A 15,729-nucleotide genomic window follows, 5' to 3' on the forward strand; every position below is an offset into this window, starting at 1 on the left:
GGAAGAAGCAGGCAGATCTCTGTGAGTTCAAGGTCAGCCTGGTCAATAGAGTGAGTTCCAGGACAGCCAGGGCTGTTACGCAGAGAAATACTTGTCTGAAACAAAACAAAACAAAACAAACAAAAAAGGAAGGAGATTTGTAAGCCTGTTTATGGCTGTAAAGGGAACAATTAAAGCCACGTCAGCTCATAATCTGGGGAATGGATGGATAAAGGAATCTGTGCCAGCTGAAAGACAGGGGCCCAGCCTGATGACACACACACAGATGGGTCAAAAGAGTGCACCCTCTAGGTCTGGATCACACAGGGCTGGGCGCTCCATAGCTGACGCCACTCTAGGAAATCGTGGCCAGCTTTAGGTAGGACACTGTAGTTAAGCTAAAGGACTAGAGTTAGGCCAGGCATGCTGGCCTATATCTGTAATCCGAGCACTCGGGAGGCTGAGGCAGGGTAGGAGGGGGCAACAACCGAGGGCCTATTGACATCTTCTATTGCGTTCAGTGCTCTCTGTGTTCTGCTGTGGCCAGCTTTAGGTAGGACACTGTAGTTAAGCTAAAGGACTAGAGTTAGGCCAGGCATGCTGGCCTATATCTGTAATCCGAGCACTCGGGAGGCTGAGGCAGGGTAGAAGGGGGCAACAACCGAGGGCCTATTGACATCTTCTATTGCATTCAGTGCTCTCTGTGTTCTGCTTTGTTGGACTAGCTTGCTGCTTGACTGCTTGACTACCTTCCCTGTTCAAAGCAGGCTCCTGCTGTTGACCTTTAACGCGCCTGTGAGATCATTTGAAGTTAAATGTACCTATGTGCTTATGTGTGGAGCATAATTCTGATTTTAGACAATAAATTAGTTTAACTGAAATACAAATTTCCATATTATTCTATCAGTCTCTGATTTGAGCACTCTCATACAGATGACAAATAAAATGAGAGACAAATAAAAATGCTAATTAAACATGATGATGCATCATTAACACGGGGTTAGGCTAGTGATGGTGTATTATGTTGCGTATTTTACAACATAGTGGTACATTCAGGGTGTGTGTGGTGTGTGTATGTGTGTGTGTGTGTGTGTGTGTGTGTGTGTGTGTGTGTGTTTGGAGGCTGCTGTTTGGTATCTTTTTCTATTGCTTTCCACTGTATTTTTATGGACAGGGTCTCTCACTGATCTGGATCTCACTGACTTGGCAAGATTAGATACCTGCCTCAGTCTTCCAAGCCTGGCTTAAAGCATATGATGTCTGGCTGGGGTTAAATTTAGATCCTCAAGCCCTTTGCCCATGGAGACATCTCTACTGCTCCTATATGAACATGTCTAAGGTAAAAACGGTTCTCTTACCCCCTGCCTATGTACAGGGGGTCCACAGAGGCCAGAGGAGGATATTAGGTGTTCTGCTCTATCATACTCTACTTCATTCCCTTGAAATAAGGTCTCTACAAGATGATCCTGGAGCCTGTGGGTTTTGGACTATGGATGGCAAGCCCCACCAGTCCTCCTGTCTTTGACCCAGTTATAAGTTAGGGTTACAAGCATGGTTATGTGCTGCTTTTATGACAGTATTGAAGATCACAACTTGGGTCCTTAAATATTCTTACCCAATGAAACTATTTCCCTGACCCCTTACTTTCTTTTTTTCTTTCTTTCTTTTCCTTCCTTTCTTCCTTCCTTCCTTCCTTCCTTCCTTCCTTCCTTCCTTCCTTCCTTCCTTCCTTTCCTCCTCCTCCTCCTCCTCCTCCTCCTCCTCCTCCTCCTCCTCCTCCTCCTTCTTCTTCTTCTTCTCCTCTCTCTCTCTCTCTCTCTCTCTTCTCTCTCTCTCTCTCTCTCTCTCTGCATTGGAGATTGAACCTAGGACCTCATTCCTGCTCTATAAGTCTCTATTACTGAGCTACAGTCCCAGTCTTTTAGAACTTTTGCTATTGAGACAGGTCTTGTTATGCTGTCCGAGCTAGCCTGGAACTTGTGATTTCCCTTGCCTCAGCTTCCCTAGTATCTGGAAATGGAACAGGTCTTTCTTTGGACCCAACTCCCAAATAATAACATGGAAACTTCTTATTAATTATGAAAGCTTGGCTTTAGCTTAGGCTTGTTCCCAACTAGTTCTTAAAATTAACCAGTCTGTATTAATCTACAATCTGCCATGTGCCTTGTTATCTCTCCTCAGTACTGTATGTCTGACTTCCTCCTCACCTCACTGGAAAATTCTGCACGACTCAGATTCTTCCCAGAGTTCCTATCTCTGCCAGGAAGTCCCACCTAACCTCTCCTGCCTAGCTATTGGCTGTTCAGCTCCTTATTAAACCAATTATAAGGTGCCTTAGGCGTGTGAGGTTAAACAGACACATCTTCACACAGTGTACAAAAGATTTTTCCAACAGGATTGCAGACTTGTCTCACTAGGCCTGTCTTGTAAAGAGTTTGTAGTTCAGAATTTGAACAATTCAAGATGGTTATAATAATTGGCAGGAGATCACAGTGTTCTCACGTATTTTGTATAGAAGGATTCATACTACCATAAGCTCTGCCTTTCTACCTCCATACTTTTGTTCTTTTGACTTTGTAGCTCAGGCCTGTAACTCACTAGGTAGCCCAGGCTAGCCTGAAACTCTGATATTCCTGCCTCAGCCTCCCAAATACTTGGATTTAGAGATGTGTGCTACACACTTGACTTTGAAGAATATTTTATTATGATTTGTGGCAGAAAAACCAAGCTAAAACTTCATGTATTCTGTACAGAAGGCAAAAGTTTACAACACTTGTCTGCCCTACACCCTTTAATATCTCAGGTGACCGATGAGGAACTGATTTACCATCACTGGAATTCAGGCTTCCTTCAGAGGAATTCCGGAGATTGACTTACGAGTGAATCAGCATTCTTTCTAAACTTGTCTTGCTTTGTTGCTGAGCCGCAAAAAGCTGGGGATACAATTTGCATAGAGTGAGGGGGCCCCTGCAAGTAACCCTGGCTCATGTCAGAAACATTGTGTTTATTCTGAAGTTTTCTACTAAATGGGCAGGTTTACTTAACTCTCATTAGGAACATAGCATAGTAACGTGAAATAAACTTTTTTACTTTTTGCTAAAAGAAAACAAAAAAAATCAAAGAAACAAAAAGACAGAAGCAAATCAATACATTATATTTGTAGAGGATGCTATGGTTTCCTTCCCGAAACACTAATACTAAATGAGATTTATTTATTCAAAAAAAATTTGAGACAGGGTTTCTCTGTGCAGTCCTGGCTGTACTAGAAGTTGCTCTGTAAACCAGGTTGCCTTGATCCTAAAGATCTGCCTGCCTCTGCCTCCTGGGTGCTGGGATTAAAGGCGTGAGGCATGACACCTGGCTTTTTAATTTTTTAAAAAATATTTGCTTTAAAAGATATGTGTATATGTGTGTGGGTATATGCGGATGCCCATGACGTTCAGAAGAGGGCATCAGACCCCCTGGATCTAGAGTTACAGGTACTCCTGAGCTGCCACTCATGGATGCTGGGAACAGAACTAATTAGCTAGTGGACCATTGCCTCCTCTTCATCCTTACTGAGCCTCTTCAGCTTTGCTCAGTTGCTGCATAACCATGTATCTTCTGAGGTCCGTGGGGGTGGGGTGGGGTGGATATGCAATGTAATTTTATTATCCTCAGCAGGGAGTGGCTAGAAAAAAACATTTGGGGCCTTGTGGCCAATCAGCCAGAGAGGAAGTCCTGTTGGGAGGGCATTTGGGAAAAACTATCTTGAGATACAGAAAGGAGATGATAAAATGTCTTTCCTCCCTAGACATTGTTGGTTGAGGACAACAATTATTTGGACCCTTGATAGCCATCTTGGGATCTAACTTTTTTTTTATTCTATAAATTAGAGAACCCAGAGAAACTTCCGAAAACATTAAATTCGGTTGTTTTATTTAGTTTTGTTGGGTCTGGCTTCATATTGTTTGACTTAGTAATATTCCCTTATGAAAACTCATAACTCTTAACCCAACCATTAGGTTTAGGAAACAGTGATAAACTTGAAAGCAGTTTGACTAACCAAGGGCCATTTTAGAGAGAAAAATCTATGTGACATCTGTGACTGCGTAGCGATTTCTAGAAGTGTCCTACCGTCAGAAGCTCACTGAGCGGGCAGAATATTCAGATAGCAGGGAAAATGGACGACTTTTGCAGAACTGGAGAGGCACCCAATGATGCATGAGCCTTGTCACAAATATTACGATATAGCACTAGCCAAAATAACATTTTGAGGAGAGCTTGCTTTGCCCTCTATGCAGAGTGCTGGGCTCAGCTGCGGACATGTCTCAGCTCAGTTAAGTATTGTTGTCATGTCTGTTCTTCGCATGGGGAAATGGAGATCAGGTGACAGTAAGCAGCTTCCTAGGAAATAGACAAGCTGGATGTGAGGCTGACTCTGATGCTCAGGCTCCTAGTCACTTCGGTTTTCTGCCTGAGAATTAATATGTGGTTAAGACATTCAGCAGATGTTGGGTGACTACTTAAAACAAAGGGAAAAGGAAAAAGAAAAAAAAAGAAAAAGGAGAAAGACATGCGATGTTGTTGAGTGATTACTTAATAACTATTCTCCTCCTCCACCCTCAAAAATGCCCTCTACTTTGTTTGAAGGTGACTTATGATTAAGTTAATGGACTGTTAGCAATTGCATTTCCTACTGGTCTAAGGCGGCCATGTGACCATTTTTCTAGCCAACTATGGTGGCTCAAGCTAGGTAGGATTTTTCTCCTTCAGAGTAACATTTCCTTACCCTCCTCTCTTGCTTCATCTAATGACCCCTGAGGATGTGATGTCTGGAGCTGCGGCAGCCACCTTGTAATTAAGAGGTGACAGGCTTGGAGACAAAAGTTCATACGGATATGATGGCAAAGAGTAAACACAAAAAGCTCTTCGGTCTTTGATAACAGAGATCTTCCTGCCCAACTAGTCCTGAAACTACCAACACTTAAACTTCATGCTAAGGATGTCAAAAATGACCTCACACTCTAAGTTACTACTAGTCAGATGTTTTGTTCCTTGCTGCCTTAGCCGTTCCAAACAGATACAGTTTAGGCAGAGAAATGTGTTTCAGAGTCTCAGCAAAAATAGATGTTAAGGTGATCGAGTTTTTATCCAGGAATTTATTAGCATTAAGCAGCTGTTCATAAAACAAATTGAATTTTATCTCGGGTGTGGGTCAATCTGAGTAATCTACATGATGCCTGTGATAAACATTTCCCTCACTGGTTTCCAGATGCTGGGCTTCCTCTACCCCCATCATCAGTGTGAAGAGCATCAAAAGCCATCTGAGTTCCAATGGATTTGGTTAGAGTGAGGCTCAGCAGGATGGGGGGTGATCCTATAGAAATCGCCTTGTTCCTCTCTTGGGTGACTGCTCAGCAGACTCCAAGCAAGGACTGAAGGTTACAGTTTCCTGTCTGGCAGCCTCTGGGCCTTCTCTGCCTGGCAGGTCCCAAGCCTGCAGCTCCAGGACTCCACTTTCCTCCTGTTTTCTTGAGCCTCGACTACATTTTGTGTTTTTATTTCTCCAATTCAGTGGTGTGAAGGAAATCACTGCAGCTGTCTTGAAGCTTGGTCCAGTCTGTGGAGTTTCTCAGAGTTTAAATAAGGGCTATTATTAAAGGGAATCAGAAGGCATGTCCTGTCACAGAGGGAGACAAAGTGCCCTGGTTCAGAGAAAACACTTTCCTAGAAATCCTGGAAGACTACTTGGATGAGATTTTTTTCTAGAACGGGGGCAGTCCAACGACAAGGAAGAATGAGTCCAATAAAGAAGGAGAAAAGCCTTAAGAAGTGTTTCTTCACAGTCACCTCTCCTTCCACCTTCTTTACAGGCACGAAGCAGAGATCTGGCCAAGGTCAAGTGACCAGTGGAAGGATTTAGCTCCTTCCCGCTTCCCTCAAGAGATCTGCTTGTCAGACTCTTCTGTTAAGCTGCAGTCTCCTTGGGAGCAGGTTCACCGTTTTCTTCTTTCTCGGAGCCCTGTGGCTAGTGCAATTAATGATCTTCACTCTCAGCAAGGCTGTCTAACTTGCGTGAGATCACATAGCAGTCAAACGCCGGTCTGTATTTAACCCTCCATATCCGGACTCTGAATGCCTCGACACAGTGGATCATTCAAGAACATCTGTTGGACGAATAAACGAACCCAAACTGGTCGAATCCGTTTAGAGGCCCGGCCGCTCGGGGTAGCTGGAAACTGAGCTCGCAAGATCCAAGCCAAGCACTCGCAGGCTAGTCCTTCTGTTCAGGCTCCGAGTCCCCGCCCCCTGCCCAGCTGGGCACGCCCCCATCTTGGGGACTTGGGTCCCTTTCTGGGTCCGAGTTTCATTTGGCTCCAGGCCCTGGGCGGAGGGCCTCTCCCGGCCTGGCGACCTGTGCCCGCTCCCAGACCAGCCCTCTCTCTTCCCCTCCCTTCCTCCCTCCCGCAGACTCTAAACTTCTTTTTTCCTCCCTCTCTAAACTTCAGTCATTCTAGCGCCCGCCTTCTCTACTCAGCACAGCCAATTAGAATCAGCAGGTCCGCTGAGAGCCCGCCCCCAGCCTGCCGGAACCCAATCCGCCGTGCGGAGTCGAGAGCTGGGCTCGTCCCCCAGAGCCGGGCTGGTGACGACAGCGCGCCGGGCGCTGCGCTGCGGGAGGGGGCGGGGCCGGGCCGGAGAGGGCGGGGGAGGGGCCAAGCGGGGAGGAGGTTGCGGCGGGTTTGAAAGCGCCAGTTTCCTGGCAGCTGGGGCAGGCGTTGGTCTCGGCGCTCCCGCTCCGCAGCGGCGCCGCTCAAGCGGGCGACCGAGCTCCGTGCGCGCGTCCCGGACGGAGCTTCGCCTTCCAGCTGCTCCCTCCGCTCCCGCCCCTCTGCCTCAAGCCCCTTCCCGCCGGGCGGGCGGCCGAGCCCCGACCGTCGGCGCTGACCCCGCCCGGAGACCCCGCCGGCGCCGCCCGCGGGGCGCGTGCTCCCTCCGGCTCTCCTCGGCGGCCCGCGTGAGGGGCGGCTCGCGGCGGCGCGCGGCCGGCGGGCTGAGGCGGGGGGTCAGCGGCGGGGCCCCTCTGGCCGGGCTGTACGCGGGGCCCGGAGCGGCACCGCGGCCGCCCGCGCGGGGGCTCCCCATGGTGCAGCGCAGGTCGGGATGTCGAAGACGTTGAAGAAGAAGAAGCACTGGCTCAGCAAGGTGCAGGAGTGTGCGGTGTCCTGGGCCGGGCCCCCGGGCGACTTGGGCGCGGAGATCCGCGGCGGCGCCGAGCGCGGCGAGTTCCCCTACCTGGGGCGGCTCCGCGACGAGCCTGGTGGCGGCGGAGGCACCTGCTGCGTGGTCTCGGGCAAGGCGCCCAGTCCGGGCGATGTGCTGCTGGAGGTGAACGGGACGCCGGTCAGTGGGCTCACCAACCGGGACACCCTGGCTGTCATCCGCCACTTCCGCGAGCCCATCCGTCTGAAGACCGTGAAGCCAGGTACGTTGTGGGCTCGGGAACCCGGGTCCTCGGGGTCCCGACTCCCTAGGGAGGGGAGGGAGTAGGGGAGAGGAGGCGGCGCCGGGGTTTCCCATTTTGCGGCTGGTAAAACTGAGCTCGGGTTGAACCGACAGCTGTGTAGGCTGTCAGGGAATTGCAACTAGGAGCTGGCTTTCTTAATCCAGCTCGGTCTCCCACCGCAGACAAGAGTTTCTATTTGTATTTGCATTTTTTATTTTTTATTTTTATTTTTTTGCCTAGAGAAGGCCATTCTTTTCTGCTCCCTTTTGTGGAAAAGGTCCTATCTAGCGCGATAGTCTTTTCTTGGGAACGGTTCTGCGTATTCTAACGCGGAGAAAGGGCTTTGCTATGGAGACCTGTCGCTGGATCGAGTGCCTAGGTTACCGCCGAAAGCTCCCAGGAGGGCTCAGCTGGCCCGGTGTGTCGTGCACAACCGCAGACGTCTGGGAGCTGACAGCCCAACTCTGTAGGTCTAGGTGGCTCAGGTGTCTGGGTATCGGCGAGGTACAACGGGTGGTATGTGGAGTGGAGCTCTTGTGTTTGGAAAATACCTAGGTGCCCAGCCTAGCAAATGCTTTTGTGAGGCTTTTGAATCTACAGAATTTGTTGAAGCGTTGGGTAAAAAAAGAACCCTCGTTGCCCTGGTGTCTTTGATGCTCGTAAAATGTGCCGCAAAGCACGCTACGCTTATGGCATGCTCGCTAGTTGGAAAGCATTGATCAGACTGCGTACAGTCTGGTCTGGTAGTATGTAGTAAGTTTTCTTATGAATTTGTAAGGAGAATGTTGTTGTACCTTTCGGTATTGGTAAAATGTGATTCTGGCTTCTGAGATGGTTGTAGGCAAGAGAATTGTGATGAATTATTAGAGATCAAATTGTTTCTACTGAATATGCGGTGCATTTGAACATATAGGGCTGCCAAATCGTGACCCGGGCAAGATGTTGGTCTTTCCCTTTCACTACAAAATGCTAAAAATTTCTAGAGAAAATTTAATATTCTCTCTTTCTCCCCTCTTCCTCTTCTTCAGCTCACTTGAGGAATATTTCTTTAGTAGTCCTTGAGCTAATTGCAACTGATGATTTGAGACAATATATGTATGTATTGTGGGTATGTAACAGCCTTACTATCTTGAATGAAGGTTCTTTCCTGTTTTATCATACCCATTTTAAGATCTGTGCTTTTGTGAGTTTTTCTTACTGTTAGTTTTTAGAACTTTGTCAGACTGTAAACAACCTTTTCTTTGATTTTGAGGATTGTAAGATTCTTATTTCTTCTACAACCATATATGAAGGGTGAGGGAAGACTTTTGGGGCTGTAATTTGGCCTGTTGGTTACTGTTTGTAATACTGAAAAGATTGTACAGAAACATTTACTAGCCACTTAGATCAGTGGTTCTCAACCTATAGGTCGTGACCCCTTGAGGGGGGTGTGTCTGAATATAAACTATCCTGCACATCAAGTATTTACATTATGATTTATGACAGTAGCAAGATTACAGTTATGAAGTAGCAATGAAATAATTTTATGGTTGGGGTCACCACAATATGAGGAACTGTATTAAAGGGTCACAGCATTAGGAAGGTTGAGAACCTCTGACTTAGATGAAATCCCAGGAAGCCAGCAAATGGTGAGAACATGTGTATCATCGCTCTGTTTTGTTTTGATCATGGGGCATTATTGGGAGAATAACTGTTTAAAAAACAACCATAAAGTTGCTAGGTTGTTGAGGAAGCTGGTGTATTCCAAATCATTGTGATTCTTTTCAAAGACTAGGCGGTGGCTCCTTCATAAATACCAATCTGGCTTACAAATTATACACTTTTCAACTTTCACATTGAATTGAAGAAAATACTTAAGGGTTTGGAGTGTTACTCAGTAGTGTTAGTTAACTAACTGTATTGATCCAATTCTTTGTGCCCCAGAATATAGTCAACATTTTTTATTAATAAAATTTTCCTTTTTTGGCAACCAAAGACCTGTCCTATTTTAAATATTTCGTCAAAATAAAGGGAATAACTGGTGCCAATGGCTACAACACATCTTGTCAATCACAGTCTGAATGTTGTGCTTGCTTTTTAAAATGTGCTCAGCATTGATAATTTGTAGTGGATATCACTATTTCTGTGTCATTTGGGATTTGAAACTGCTCTAAGCAAATTATAATGAAAATATTTGTTAGGTAAATGACTTTCTTAAATGTCTTTGCTTCAAAGCGCATTTATAATGAAATACTAAGTGTTTTGTAGGTTAAACACAAGCTCTAGTACTAGAAATTAAGAACTTGAAGAGGCTGTTTGTACAACTTGGATTTGGTTAAAAATAGCACAAGTATATCTCCAGAGGATTCTGGATTCTATATGGTTGTGATTTGTTTAGAAAAGCATGAAAATACAGTGTAAGGTGTTCTATAAAGAAACTTGCCCTGCCCCCAATCCCAGTTTATCTAAACTTTGTGAGAGAGATGAATTTAATTTAAATTCATTTTTAGCATTTAAATTTAAAGCATTATACACTCTTCTTGACTGGCAACTCTTCCCTAAAATGCATTCTTGAAAGTCATTTAGAAGCTAACACAGTGAAAGAGTAAAATGTGGCCATTTCTGTAAGACGTCATGTTGATGAGTAATGATCTCATACTGTCTTTGACAGTTTGGCAGAAGGACGAGCTGCGCTGTAGACAAGGCTGCAGCAGCCCTACTTCCTCACTCCAGCCCCCCCCCCCCTTTTTTTCTTTCCATCCTGGAGATGTTCAGGGGAGTCTGGCCAAAGCTGTCAATACAGGGACTTAAAGGATGTCTTTGATTTAGTTGTATTTATTTTCATTTGTTATACTTTATAATGGTTAATCAAAAGTAGTTGTTTAAAATTTGTATCCTTCTCTGAGTTGGGTTAGTGTTTTAGTGTTAATATAGTACTTAGCAATCAATACTTTAACATTTAAAGGTTAATCTTTAGTACCATTTATTGCTTAGCCCAATTAGTTATTTCTTTTTTAATTGTTATCTGTGGCTTGTTTTTGTTTTGTTATTGTTTTTTTTTTGCAAGAGAAAAGTTGTCATTCGAATTTGAACTTTTGAACTTTGGAACACTGGTGAAACTTTTTATGGTATAATACTGTCTCTAGCACAAGTGCCTGTGATTTTACATCAGAGTATATTCTTAAACAATTTTTATTTGGATTACTATGATAATTAGGTAGTTTTGTAGAGTTTTAGAAAACATAAGTACTTGCTTCTTAGTACACCTGTAAATGTTTCATCAGTTGTAAATTACACAGATTTTGTTCTAGTTAAAGATTAAGTATTGCATTATAGTCTATAAGTACATGGAATCATTGTGTGCTGCCTTAGTATGCACACAGTGCATTGGACTGCCTTAACTCTACTACTGTGTCTAGGGATGAAAATCACAGGGAACATTGTGTTTAATGCAGTTAGTTGTGTGTTTAACAACTAATTTGAAACAAAGTTTGTAACATCTTAAATGCAGGTAAAAATGCTCACCACTGACTCAGGGATTATAGTGTCTAAAGAAATTACTTTAAAATGATTTCACCCCTAGAAATACATTCCCCTTTAGTGAAGAAACTTTATTGGATGCTTAAAATAAGGAATGTGTATGATAATCCTAGTAATAAGAACTCTGCTTTACTTCTCAACTCTTGGATCTTTTCGATGGTTTTTAGTTTTGTGGGTAAGTTGGAACATTATTGAAATTTGCTTAAGTGGTTTAATATCCAAACAAGAGATGAGCAAAAGAAATGAGACTTAACTGCTAGCCTTTTAGGTTAGTAATACAACCAAGTATTCAATATCTTCAATACAATCTTCAATTCAATACCAACAGAAACTAGAGATTAGGTGAGGTAGGCCTTTTGTTGAATACAATTGTATCAAATTTTGACAAACCTTCATTTGAAACATTCCTGCTTTTCCAGATTTTTGGTAGCAGATTTTTTCCTCTTAAGGTCTTAATTTAGTGGTTCAGGTTCAGGATTCCTATAAAAAATTAGGGGGTATATGCTGCAGCAGCAGCTGGTGTGCTACTCTTACTACATTGTTAACATCTTTATACTTAAAACCTTTTTTCTATAATACTTTGTAGGAGTACTGTATCCAAATATCTCTCATGTATTTAATTTGATTACTTTTCTGGTGTAAGTAAGACAATCATACTGGTTGCCTTATTGATTTATGTTCCCTGTCTGAAGATTTTCATTGCTTTGATGAAACACCATGACCAAAGCATCTTAGGAAGGGTAGGGTCTATTTGGCTTACACTTCCACTTCTCCTGACTCATTACTGAAAGAAGTCAGATCAGGAACTCAAGCAGGGAAGGGACCTGGAGTCAGGAGCTGATGCAGAGGCCATGGAGGAGTACTGCTTACTGACTTGTACTCCGTGGACTACCTGCTCAGTCTGCTTTCTTGTAGAACTCAGGACCAACATCCCAGGGATGGCACCACCCACAATAGGCTGGACCATCCCAGATCAATCGCCAATTAAGAAAATGCCCTACAGTCTTGCCTATAGCCTGATTTTATGAGATATTTTCTCAGTTGAGGTTCCCTCCTTTCAAATAACTATAGCTTGTGCCAAGTTGACATAAAACCAACTCTCATATTCCCCTTAACTTTAGACAGTCTTTCTTAGGTTGATGTTTTTTAGAAATTCTTTTATTTCTTGCTGTCTTGCTACAAACACAGGTTTAATATTTGACACTTTAAATTTTCAGATCACTTTTTTGTTTTATACAATTTATCGGCGAATCAATTCCACACCAGTTATGTTTTAAGGGGTTATTTATTTTGGGGGGTAAAACTTACATACACCATAAACCGTCAGGAAGGGAGCCTAGTCGCTGGAGCAGGAGCCGGGAGCAGGAGCCAGGACCAAGCACCGGAACCAAGAGGGCCTGATCCGGATCTACTTCTCTTTTTAAAAGAGAAATATACCACGCCCCAGTGGGCTGGTATTTCAGCAGCTATTGGCTGACGGAGCAGAAGTCGCTCCCCGCTGCACTGTGGGCTCGTGCTTCAGCGACTATTGGTTGAGGCAGCGGAAGTTACTCCCACAACAACAATTCATTGATAAAACTGAATTTCATGGAACACAACAACACAAGTACATGTTATTTTTCCTCTAATGTGGGGAATACTTTATAAAACCACTTGTTTAGTCATTCTTAAAAGTTTGTTCACTAATTTATGCAAGTCAATGGTAAAACATCTAAATTTGTTTGAGTATCTGATTTATAATGTTAGCATCTCATCTTTAGGTGAATAATGTCACATTGTTTTTAGTCTATAACCCTCCAAGTCCTTTTTGAAATTTTGTGGGTACTCAGTGTTTAGTGTTTTTGGACTGTGTTATCTTGGCAAACACCTTTAATCCTAGCACCCAGGAGGCAGAGGCAGGTGGATCTTTGTGAGTTCGAGGACAGCCTGGTCTACAAGAACTAGTTCCAGGATAGGCTCCAAAGCTACAGAGAAACCCTGTCTCCAAAAACCAAAAAAAAAAGTCTTTTCTCTTCCTCATCCTCCTTCCTTTCTCTCTTTCCTTGACATCCTTGACAGGCCTTATTTATTTACTTATTTATTTTGGTGTGCATTCCTGGCAGACTTTGAACTTGTGAGATGTACAACTACACCAAATAACTTCATTTTTTTTTTTCCTGTCTTTTTTTGGTTTTTCGAGACAGGGTTTCTCTTTGTAGCCCAGACTGTCCTAGAATTCACTCTGTAGAATTCAGGCTGGCCTTGAAATCAGAGATCTTCCTGCCTATGCCTTTCAAGTGCTGGGATTAAAGATGCACGCCACCACCACCTGGCTTCAATAATTTTATTTTTGAGCCACTCATATATTCTTTATCAAACTCTACTGATTTTAAAGTGAATTTTTGGTCCTTTGTGATTTAACAAAAGATGTTTTAATATTAAAGACTGCAAATATGTTACCGTGAATTAACTTTTTCTTTTTTTTTTTGAATTTATTTATTTTATATATCAGAGCTCTATCTTCCTGTACAACTTTATTCCAGAAGAGGGCATCAGATCCCACTACACGTGGTTGTGAGCCACCATGTGGTTGCTGGGAATATAACTCATGACCTCTGGAAGAGCAGCAGCCAGTGCTCTTACCTGTCGAGCCATCTCGCCAGACCCAACTTTTTCAGAATGTGTCCTGAAATGTTGAGAAGTATATTTCTTCAAATATTTTGGTAGGGAGGAGTGGCCCCTGGATGTAACACTGCTGCTGAGGGTGGAGAGCTGCTGTGCAGCGAGGAGGCTGGTGCTTTGGAGACGTGTGTGGTGGAAGAAAGGCAAGTCTACTCACTGCTCTTCCTGTCCTGAAAAAAACCAATATTATTTTGAAAGTTTTCCTTGGAATGCTGCTTCTTTTAGAGAAAGTGAAAAATCGGCTTACAGAACTTGCTTCCCCCTCAGATACCTAACGATGTCCCCACAGCAGCTAGCACTGGCGTTGTCAAATGAGTCAGAAATGGTATCATTAAAAAGCACATAAAATCATAAGAACCAAGTGATTCACTGATAAAGATTTTTTGTAGGAAAGGTTTTTATTTATTTATTTATTCATTTTACCTTTTCCTTACTATTTGAAACTCCTCATGTAAGATTTAGTATGAATTTGGGGGAAAACTAAATTCTGTAGTGTGCTGTTCTAAAAAGTTACTGTGAATAGATGTAGCAATAGACACCCTTGAGTCTAGTTCTTTGATAGTCTGAGGTGGGAGGACTGAGAGTTCAAAGCCAGCCTGGTTTGCATCCTAAGACCCTATGTCAATGAGAGGGAGAGGGAGGGAATGGGAGAGATGGAAGGAGGGAGGGAGAGAGCGAGAGCGAGAGAGAGAGAACATTAGAATATCTTAGTGAGGGTTTTTGGTTCCTTGTTACAAAAAAGGGAAATCAAATAAATAAAAGTATCTTTTAAAAGGTCTGTAAGTTGCTCACCAAGTGCTGATTTGTACCACTTTCAGAATGAGTCTCCCATACCACCCATATTGGAATCACTGCTGTGTTTTAGTAGACATCACATTAAATGATTTTTACAAAGTAAAATTCTAAGAAATTATTGTCAAGCGGTGTCAATAGTGAAACTTTAGATGTGTATGTGAAGTAAGAGAAAGGTTTCGTTTGTTTTTGTTTTAGTAGAGTTCTGGTCACTTTTCCTTATTTTCTGACTTGGCTGGATGGGGAAGGAATTAGGAAAAAAACCTGAATTTATTTTGGTTTTGAAAGATAGATAGGTTTTGGTTTAGTTGAAGAAGAACATTTTTTAGTAGTAGACGAGATGAGAAAAGCACAGGTTAGTCTATAAATATCTATAAGGTGTTCCATTGCTATAGTTTTTATATGTGTGTATATTAAAAACACTTTACTTAATATAGTTGGTGGTAGTACACGCCTTTAATCCCAGCATTTGAGAGGCAGAGGCAGGTGAATCTCTGAGTTTGAGGCCAACCTGGTCTACAAAGTGAGTTCCAGGACAGCCAGGGCTACACAGTAGAACCCTGTCTCAGAAAAACAAAATAAGAAAAAAAAACCCCAAAGCAAAGAACCACTTAGTACAAATGCACAAATCATATTTCATAACATTATATGCTAATTGGAAAGTAGATGGGAAATTATATTGCTTAAATATAGAGATAATTCTATTTTGTATTATTCCTGATAATGTTCTCTCAATTCTAACTTAAAATGTGTTTCTCCTAGTAATGATGCTGTTGGTGGGTTTAATGGTATTTCTGTCTTTAGCTTAAGTCTCATTCCACTCATGATACAGCACCACGATATTCTTATTTTTGCCATAATGTTGTGCTTGCTTTGGCAGCACGTGCACTAAAATTTTGCCAGAATGTATGGAAATATTACCATTAATACTAATTGTTTCTGGATAATAAATTTGTTTGGATTACTTTGGAACCCAACAATTTTATGTGCAAACATAGTTTACTAATGTAGTAGAAAGGGAACTGAAAACAGAGTTCCTTCTTAACCTTGACTAAGTCACAGCGGATTGACTTCTAGTTACAAGATTGGTATCATATCTTTATTTCTCCACTATTCCAGTAATTTCATGCAGCTAGTGGCTTGTGGCATTGTGGTTCTGAGGAGTAAACCTCCTACCATTTCAATCATTTCAGTCATTCCAGCATGGATAGCCCAGAGAGTATAGACTGCATTTTGCAGATCACAAATTTCAGTTGTGACATAATCTAAGCACCTGAGAAAGGGCAGTC

At 43.0% G+C, this 15,729-nt stretch overlaps 1 protein-coding gene across 2 annotated transcripts in view; it reads left to right on the forward strand.

Moving 5' to 3' along the window:
- The first annotated feature begins 7,038 nt into the window (after nt 1–7,038).
- Nucleotides 7,039–15,729, forward strand: part of Magi3 (membrane associated guanylate kinase, WW and PDZ domain containing 3) — a 224,715-nt gene continuing 216,024 nt past the window's right edge. The window contains exon 1 of one of the 2 annotated variants that reach the window (XM_085677890.2): nt 7,039–7,447. In XM_085677890.2, the coding sequence (XP_085534016.2) occupies nt 7,126–7,447 (322 nt within the window). In that variant the 5' untranslated portion in view covers nt 7,039–7,125. The remainder of the gene's footprint in view (nt 7,448–15,729) is intronic. The other variant, XM_085677889.2, reaches the window with a different exon arrangement.

The sequence above is a fragment of the Myodes glareolus genome, chromosome 17, assembly GCF_982192425.1.
Source record: "Myodes glareolus chromosome 17, mMyoGla1.1, whole genome shotgun sequence".
Lineage (NCBI taxonomy): Eukaryota > Metazoa > Chordata > Mammalia > Rodentia > Cricetidae > Myodes > Myodes glareolus.